This window comes from Mus pahari, chromosome 6 (assembly GCF_900095145.1).
Source record: "Mus pahari chromosome 6, PAHARI_EIJ_v1.1, whole genome shotgun sequence".
NCBI classification, from domain to species: domain Eukaryota; kingdom Metazoa; phylum Chordata; class Mammalia; order Rodentia; family Muridae; genus Mus; species Mus pahari.
In genome coordinates, this window is record NC_034595.1 from 74,996,694 (window position 1) to 75,005,514 (window position 8,821).

Below are 8,821 nucleotides of genomic sequence, written 5' to 3' on the forward strand. Positions count from 1 at the left end.
TGTGTAGCTCTGACTGTCCTGGAACTCACTCTGTAGACCAGGCTGGCCTTGAACTCAGCACGAGCGCGCGATCTCTCTCTTTCTAATTTTTATTATTTTATGTGTATGAGTTTCTTTGCTTGCATGTATGTCTGTGTACTATTTATATGTAGGTCCCATAGAAACCAGAAGAAGGTGTCAGATACCCTGGAACTGGAGTTGTAGATGGTTGTGAGCCACCACGTGTGGGCTAGACATCAAATCATGGTCCTCTGGAAGAGAAGCCAGAGCTCTTAACCACTGAGCCATCTCTCCAGCCTAAAGAGCTGTTCTTTTGTTGTGGTGGTGGTTTGGTTATTGAGACAGGGTCTCTATTATGTAGCTCTGGCTGTTCTGGAACTCGGTATATAAATCAGACCAGCCTTAAACTCACAGAGACCCATCTGTCTCTTGAATGGTGGTGGGATTAAAGCTGTGGACCACCACACCTAGCTAAATGTTCTTAAGTTACATTTTTTTGTTATGATTTTGCAGATTCTTGAAAACGGTACTCTACTAATGACTATCTTAGAAGTGAACTTAAATACATCTATGCCTCCTGTCAATGTAGCTTAGACATTCTCTTTCCTTTTAATCTCCTGCTTTAATTCGTTTTTTTTTTTAATCCCACCCCTCTTCCTCCATATACATGTTGGCTCTTCTTTCATAGAGTTTGTTTTCTATCTGAACCAGTCTGCAGCTCTCTGTCCTTGAGCGTATTCAGTGGTCTCTAGTCTTCTAGAGCCCATGACTATCAGTCCTTCCTAGATCACAGCTTTCTTCTTTGGATCACCTTGAATATTTTTCTGTCTTCTATTTCCTTCTGGCTAGTTTTCTTTTTCCAAATCCCATGTTCTTTAGAATCAAAACTTTCTGCTTGCTTCTTACTTGTAATGTCAGCTCCTCCAGTTCATGGCTTGGAAGTTTGTTCTCTCTTACTATGGGTTCCAGGGATTGACCTTAGGTTGTTAGGCTTACATGGGAAGTGCTTTTGCTCATTAAGCTGGCTCTCTCCAGTCCTCGTTCATGGCTTGTGTTAATCAGTTTGTGACTGAAAATTTACACCTACAACTCTTTTTAGAGTTCATGTTCTAGTACCATATTTGGAGCTATTAGTGAGACATCCTCACTTCAGTATTTGCTGGTGTTCTGGCCATTGTGGGCAAGTATTACCCCACCCCCCAGCCGAGTAAAAATCTTTTCCACTCGGACTCTTGCCTACCCTGCTTCTGTTACAAGTTATGCTGGTTTTCTCATGTTTAAACCTTGATGTCTTATGGTAATTGATTTTTTAAAAGATATCTTTGTGTATTGGTCCATAGATGGGATTTCATTTTTTCCCCTTTTCATTCTTCTGTGTTGCTCACATTGAATTTTTATCAACTTTATTATTTGTTCCCTGAAACTATTCCTTGAGGTTCCTTTCCATTTCTGCCTTTAATGACTCCTCTAAGTCCACATTCCTGCAGACCTGCGGTACTGCAATAGCCTGCAGCAGAATACTAGGACTGATGCATAGATCTCTACTGTGTGCCATGTTTTGGCATACACAGCAGTCAACAAGAGGCTCTGTCTCAAGGTAGAAGTTGAGGCAGGAGAGAATACACACTCATGTGTCCATGGTCGCACATATGATGTGGTAAGTATATACCTGCACTCAATGAACACATTCACATACTCACGTGCACATAGATTTAAAAAAACAAACATTTTTTTTGCCTGAGCTTCAAAAGAAATACTTCACTTAATATAATTTTACATATTAAAGAGAATATGTATATTTATTTTTGACCTGAAGAACCAGTGTGGAGTCTGGAGAGGTAGATCAGTGGTTAAGATCACTTCCTGCTCTTCCAGATGACTGTAGCAGTCATGGGGGTGGCTCACAACCCCCTGTAACTTTAGCTCCAGGGTCTGATATACCCTGGCCTCTATAGGCACTACACTGAGGTGTACAAACCCACACACACAATGCGTGTAGTTAACGAAGAGCTGGTAGGCCATACAATTGCAGACTTGTGTGTATTTCTCTTGGTTTACATCCTTTATTTGGTGGTGTGTATTTTATTTTTTCCTATGCATAGTTTACCCTTTTGCTTCATACCTACCCATAAATAATGTTGTGCAAATGATACTGAATTGAAGTTAGTTTTTGCAACATGTGTTTTTCTTCTTGTTCAGGGTTATTTTTGAGATGTTTTTCCCACTGCTGTGTATGGGTTATATATTGAACTTTGTTTTTGTTGCTGGACATTCAGATATTTTTAAAGGTATAATTTTGTGACAAATACCCATGAATAAGCTGTGTATAAAGGCTCATATCTTTAGTGCCAGTACTTGAATGGCAGAGGCAGGGTTGTTGTACGTTTGAGGCCATCTAGGTGTTTTAGTGACTCTTGCTGTGACCAAACACTATTGTTCATGAGCAACTTTGGGAGGAAATAGTTTCAGCTTACAGTGCCAGTTATAGCTCATCACTGAGGTACGTAAGGAGAGGGACTAAAGAAGGGCAGGACCCTGGAAGCAGGAGCTGATGCAGAGGCCATAGAGAGGTGCTGTTTACATGCTTGTCCTCCATGGCTTGTTCACCTGCTTTCTTACAGAACCCAGGACCACCTATTTGCTCAGGGTTGGTACCACCCACAGAGGCTGGGCCCTCCCTATATCAATCGTCAATGAAGAAAACTCTATACACTTGCCTACTGGCCAATCCTATGGTGGCATTTTCTTGATTCCTTCTTTCTAGATAACCTACTTTGTGTCAGGTTGACATGAAACTAGCCAGCACAGTAGGACTGCAAAACAAGGTGCCATTTTAAAACAAGACAAAATGGGCTGGAGCTGTGGGTCCATTATTAGACTGCCTGTGTAGCATGCTAGAGGCTCTGGGTTCACAGTCCCCAGCATCATGTAAACTGGGTATGGTGGTGCACACCTATAATCCCAGCACTTGGGAGGTGGAGGCAGGAGCAAGAGTTTAAGGTCATCCTCGACTACCTAATGAGTTTGAGACCAGCCTGGGCTGCATGAGAGACTACCTCAAAAATGAACAAACAACAGTAAAGTCAGCAAATCCCAAATCAAAGCCATTACCTGTGAATGTCTCATCTGTCTCTAGGGTGAGTATGTGAGAATGGGATGTATAGGCATTAACACAGGACTCTTCCAGGTGGCTCTACAGACTTCGCCTCATAGCACTGTGAGAGTGTTCTCATTATGTTGTCTCCTTGAGAATGCTTGATACTGTTGGACTCTCATATTCTCAGTCTGTTGGTGTGTAATGGTATCTCATTTTTATATATTCAATTGCTAATTAGGACAGATATTTTTATAGCAAAGCACTTATATTCATGGACATTCAGGTTTCTTTGGTAACTTGTTTTTGTTTTTATAATTTCAGTGTATTTATTTGTGTGTGTGTGTGCACATGTACAAAGCGCAAGGATTTATTGAAATCTAGCTGGTATACCTAAAGTTCAGCCTCATCTATGAAGTTTCCATTGTCAGCTTTGCCCTGCCTACATTTAGCTCTCCCTTCTGTGGACTTCTTTGGCATTTGTACTTAGTTGGCAGGTTATTTTGATTTGTTGTGTTTTGGCTTTCTGCCCCAGCTAGCGTATGCTTGAAAATGTGGACCTGATGCTGCTGCTTTTGACACATTGCATCCACTCTCATGCTGTTAATAAGTGTTCCATGACTTATCTAGTCTGCTGTAAGTTACTGAAAGGTCACATGATGATTAGGTAGGCACAGAGTGCTTTTGGTGTTTGATGTGGACAAGTGCAGGTGGGATGATCTTACTTTGCCAGTGGGAATATAGATGATGGAAGAGCTTGCCATCCAGTTTGGGGCATTTCATAATTTTAAGCCAAGTGCCTGTATCTGGCCCAGGGGAGGCTAGGAAATGAAAAATTTAAAACTCAGTCTCAGTTGCTTGTTCAGAATTGGGGTTCCACATATAAAGGTGAAGGGGGGAAATGGCAACCCACCCTTGCTGTCATAAGAGAAACCTTTGTTCTCCCAAAGTCTCAAGTGGATGTTCACTCCCTAAAACAGATAGAGATTAACTCTCCCCTCTCAGAGTTGGGTGGAGGATGCTGGAGCCCTGCTTAGCTTATATACCAATGCTGCCTGCCTGCTTCTCGCATACCTCACTAGCTGCTCTACAGGACCATTGGTAGAACGCTACCCTGACTTCAGGATTTAACACATTCATCTTCCCACTTGGTTTGTTAGATTACCAGTTCTCACTGTTCACTTCTGTCCTAGAGGTAACAGTGTTAGCTGCTGGATTCTTGGCTTTACAGTGATTGCAGTGTGAAGAGTTTGAGAGAGTAGGGAGCTTCACAGTTGGCATTTAAATAGACGGGCTCTTTCTCTCTCTTGTAGGGTTGATAGACTACAACTTCCACTGTTTCCGCAAAGCTATCCATGAGGTGTTTGAGGTGGGTGTGACTTCTCACAGAAGCTGCAGTCACCAGACCAGTGCTCCAAGCCTGAAAGCCTTGGCACATAACGGCACGCCTCGGAATGCCATCTAGTCTGAATCTCAGCGGCGGAGGCTCAGTGCTGGCTTAGTCCTCCCTCCAGGGTCAGATGCCATGCACTGCAGGACATGAGAGCTGCTGCCTATGGAGTCTGGAGACGATGATGACAGTGGAGCTTCTCTGCTGATGAGAGCCCCTCAGCCGGCTGTGTGCAACTGAAGCTACTCTCTAAATACATCGCAAAAGAATTGCAGAGACCTCAGAACTCAGTGTGTCTTTTCTTCCCTTTTGAGTCCTACTTTAAATAGTTGGGATATTTTGGACCTGGAGATGATAACCAGTTATCCATCTTTACCAGTGAATGTCGCTGTCAGTTCCAGCCTAAAACAGTAGGAAACTGAGTTTTATATGCTTCCCCTAGGCCTTCACTTGAGTAGTGTCTAAAGACTTGCTTTGCTTATGTTCTAACACTGCCTTTCAGAGCTCGGATCTCACTGTACCTCTAAGATCTTGGAAGTGCATTAGCTCGCTGATTCAGAAGAGGAAGCAAAGGATGTTTCTGTATCTGTCCTGAGGAGAAGAGGAAGTTTTTGTGCGGCATCGGGGAGAACCAAGCTCAGCAAGGGCAGCATCAGACCTCTGGGTGTGTTGAACAGACTTTGAAACAAGTGATTTTCCAGCCCTGTGGTCCAGGTAGCAGATGGCCGTGCCCTCCTCACCTGATCCCGATCATGCACAATGTAACAAAGGGAATTTAAGACAGAAAGGCTTCCCCACAGTCCCCCCAGTGAAGGGACAAACTCAGTATGTCACTGAAGTACTTAGCTCACTTTTCTTTAATCTTGATGCCATGGCTTTTATTCTATGCTGTGTAGGCTCTTTAAGAATTGTTTCTGACTACAGATGACCCTAAGGGCTCCTGCAACTGTCCTCTGGGGTCGGCGGGAGCATGCAGGGTGGTACAGCGGGTGCTACTTTACATGCTCTGCCGTCATCTGACACCAAGTGTCAGCTGTGGTACTTTGCTTTGTCTGAGATATGAATTCATAATTGTTCCCTGTTGTTCATGGCTGATACCCTTCCCATTGATTTAGGCTTTCACATTTTCTTTACTACACATGCCCAGTAGTCACATTCCAAAGCCACTGGGCCCCTTGAGTGCGTCAGTGCCGCTGGTGAGTGAAATGTACTCAGGTCTATAACCTAGCAGTGAGACTTGGAGCACTTCCTGCAAATGACTGTTGCGAATTTACATGGACCATGGTGATATCCAAAGGAAAAATGCTTTTATATTTATAGATTATTTCATTGAACTATATGTAAAATGGGTATCAATAAATGTATTTACTCCAAAGTCAGTGTTTGTTGTGTGATGTATAAGAGTGCTTGTGGTTCTTTTCTCACCATTCCTCTGTCCTTTGCTGCTGTGTACAGTCACCATTCCTTCTGTTTAGCACATCTGCTTTTGTCTTGAGATTATCTTCATGGCCCATTTCTGCTGTGGAGTAGGTGTGGGCTCAGGTGAGAACATGTTTGGATTTGCGGTTTTATGGTGGTGGGGAGCATCCAGAGCCTGGCATGACTTGTACATTGCATCCAGGCAGAAGAGTAAGGAGGCTGTGGTGAAACGGGAGTAGAGCATTGTGGGCTGGCTCAGCTGGTGAAAGTGCTTATCACTGAGCCTGGTGACCCGAGTTTAATCCCTAGGATCCACATGGTGGAAGGCAAGAACAGGCTCCTGCAAATTGTCTTCTGACCTCCTCAGATACACTGTAGCTCATTGGCTGCCCCTACCCCCTAACCATGTAAAAGAGCCCCTAAAATCATGGTACCAAGTTTCCTAGGTACTCATTATTAACCTTTGAACTCAGTGTTTACATTAGGTCAAGTCTAAACTGATTGAAGAACTATTCATTAACTAGAGGAGGTGTTGTTTGAAGGATGTTTCATTTCACAATTGGACTACTTTAGAAGTGAAACCTGAAATAGAAATGACAAACTGTTTGAAAAGATCTATTAATTGTATCTAACAGTTCCCTGTAAGTTTTCACATGATGGAACCAGGTCAGAATGGGTAAAGAACCTTGCTGAGAGCTGCAGATAGTGTGTGTGTACCTTAAACTCCAAGCCAAGGGAGTTCTCAGACTGAAGCAACAGCTATAAAGCTGTGCTATGGGTAAACTGAGGTGGCCAAGCATCATAAAAGTGATTGATGGCCCAGAAGGGTGTGTGTTCCAGTCTAACACCTGTACTCCTAATTTGCCTCCTGCCTCAGACGCAGGCTTGGTGATGCTGTTTTCATAGCATCATAGATTTGCATAGAAAAAAATGACAAAACCACAAGTATAGTGTTAAGCCCCAGAGACAGGAGAATCAGTGGCTTTGAGGCATGGTACTTAGAGCTGATACTCAGTTCTAGGCCAGCCTGAGCTAAAGAGTGGAGACCTTGTCCTAAAACAAAAAACAAAAATACAAAAAAATTTACATATTTCAGAGGAGCTCAATGTGACAAAATTATACCCTGACAAAATAAATGTAGGGATGATTAAGAAAGGCAAAAAGACACGAGGTGGTGGCACACATCTTTAATCCCAGCAGTTGGGGAGACAGAGGCAGGTGGGTTAGCCTGGTCTACAACAAGTTCCAGGATGGGCAGGGCTACACAGAGAAACTCTGTCTCAAAACAAACAAAAACCCACTAAGACAAGTGGAAATAGTGAAAAAGAAATGGATGTGGAAAGGAGAGGAAGGTTTACCCCAAAATGTGTGTACCCCAGTGGGAGTTTATCCACAGTACCTCAGAGCTGGGAAGGTTTGCCAAACACCTCTGCAGTGAGGCTGTTAGCTGGTTCTCATCACTGCCTTTTCTATCCCCACATTCATAGGTGCACACAGATACAAATGCATGGTCATACACAGACTATAAACATGTTATAGATGTTTTTGCACACAGAGATGCCCACAGATTAAAAATTATAAATGCATACAAGATATGCATGTGTTTTCCACAATGTGCACATATATATCAAAATCATTTGCAACTTGATTTGACACTTGAGCTCTCTGCTTGCACAGAGAAAGATGATTTAAAAGATAGCGTCATTCTCAAGGCTTATTGGGAAAAGCACTGTAATTCACAGACTTTGGTAAGGTTCTCTGTCTTTTCCTTGTTTTGCTTAGACCAGGTTGTCTTGAATGCACGGAGATCTACTTGCCTATGCCTCCCAAATGCTGGTGTATTTCTCTTAACAAGGCAGCTTCTCTGAGCTGCCTCACCAGAATTGGAAGACACCCAAGGATAGGAGGAACAAGTACTCTCAATTGTCTTACATGGTTTATGTTACAGCCTTCAGAATGTGATATAGCTATACGATTCCTGTTTGGCAGATGGGGAAACTGAGGCACAGAGAATGTAAGTTGAAGTGGAGTTAGAATTGGAACTCAGTCTTTTTGGGTTCTCAATCCTTGCACTAATACTTGATCTTGCTGGCTTAGGAGGGAGGGTTTGGTCCAGTGTGTAGGGCAGAAAACGATTCTACAATTACATCTGGAAGCATGCACCCAGTCATCACTTGGACTTTTTACAATCAGACGCTGAAGGATCTGAGGAGACCTGCAATAAGGAAACCTGCTTATCTTGGCACGTATTTCATATGCCTGTTTATTTGACCCTTTAGGAGATACCTATAAAGTGGGGTGTGAACTACACACAAGACCACCCTGAAACATTTCAGTCGGATTGGAATCTGGCTTTTATTTTCGGTGTTGGGGGTAAGGGTAACAAACTCAGGAGGGCAAATGCTTGCTCTCTAACTTTGTACTATATTCCTGATCTAGAATTGATCTTTTAATACTACTTTCCAAGTATTTTGACTGATGCAAGCTGGTTTCTTGGTTGGGTAGGTATGATGGGATAGTGTTGGAGAACAGTCTTTGCATGTGTGAACTGCCTCATACCCTGACTTTGCTATTAAAGCAGGCCTGGTGCTGGTTTGGCAGTAATAATAATAATAGCTCACCAAGTTTTTTGTTTTGTTTTGTTTTGTTTTGTTTTGTTTTGTTGTTTTTGTTTTTGTCCAGTCCACTGCCTCAGAATTTGGCCTCTAGGTGGCGCTGTTGCACTATGGTAGTGCATAGTTCCTTGGCTCTGCATTTACTTAGTTCTGAAAGTTTTTTATTGTGTGTACCACTCAAGGGCTCACCTTAGAGAACCACAGGTTTTCTGAAGTCCCTCTGGGAAGATATCTGAGAAATTTTATTGGAAGTGGAACAGTTTTCAACTCTCTCTCTCTCTCTCTCTCTCTCTCTCTCTCTCT

General features: G+C 42.9%; 1 protein-coding gene across 1 annotated transcript in view; it reads left to right on the forward strand.

Moving 5' to 3' along the window:
- The window catches only part of Rragc (Ras related GTP binding C), a 20,865-nt gene extending 15,002 nt beyond the window's left edge, over nt 1-5,863 (forward strand). Inside the window, exon 7 of the mRNA XM_021199723.2 lies at nt 4,408-5,863. Coding sequence (XP_021055382.1) covers nt 4,408-4,559 — 152 coding nt within the window. The 3' untranslated portion in view covers nt 4,560-5,863. The remainder of the gene's footprint in view (nt 1-4,407) is intronic.
- Nucleotides 5,864-8,821: the final 2,958 nt, after the last annotated feature.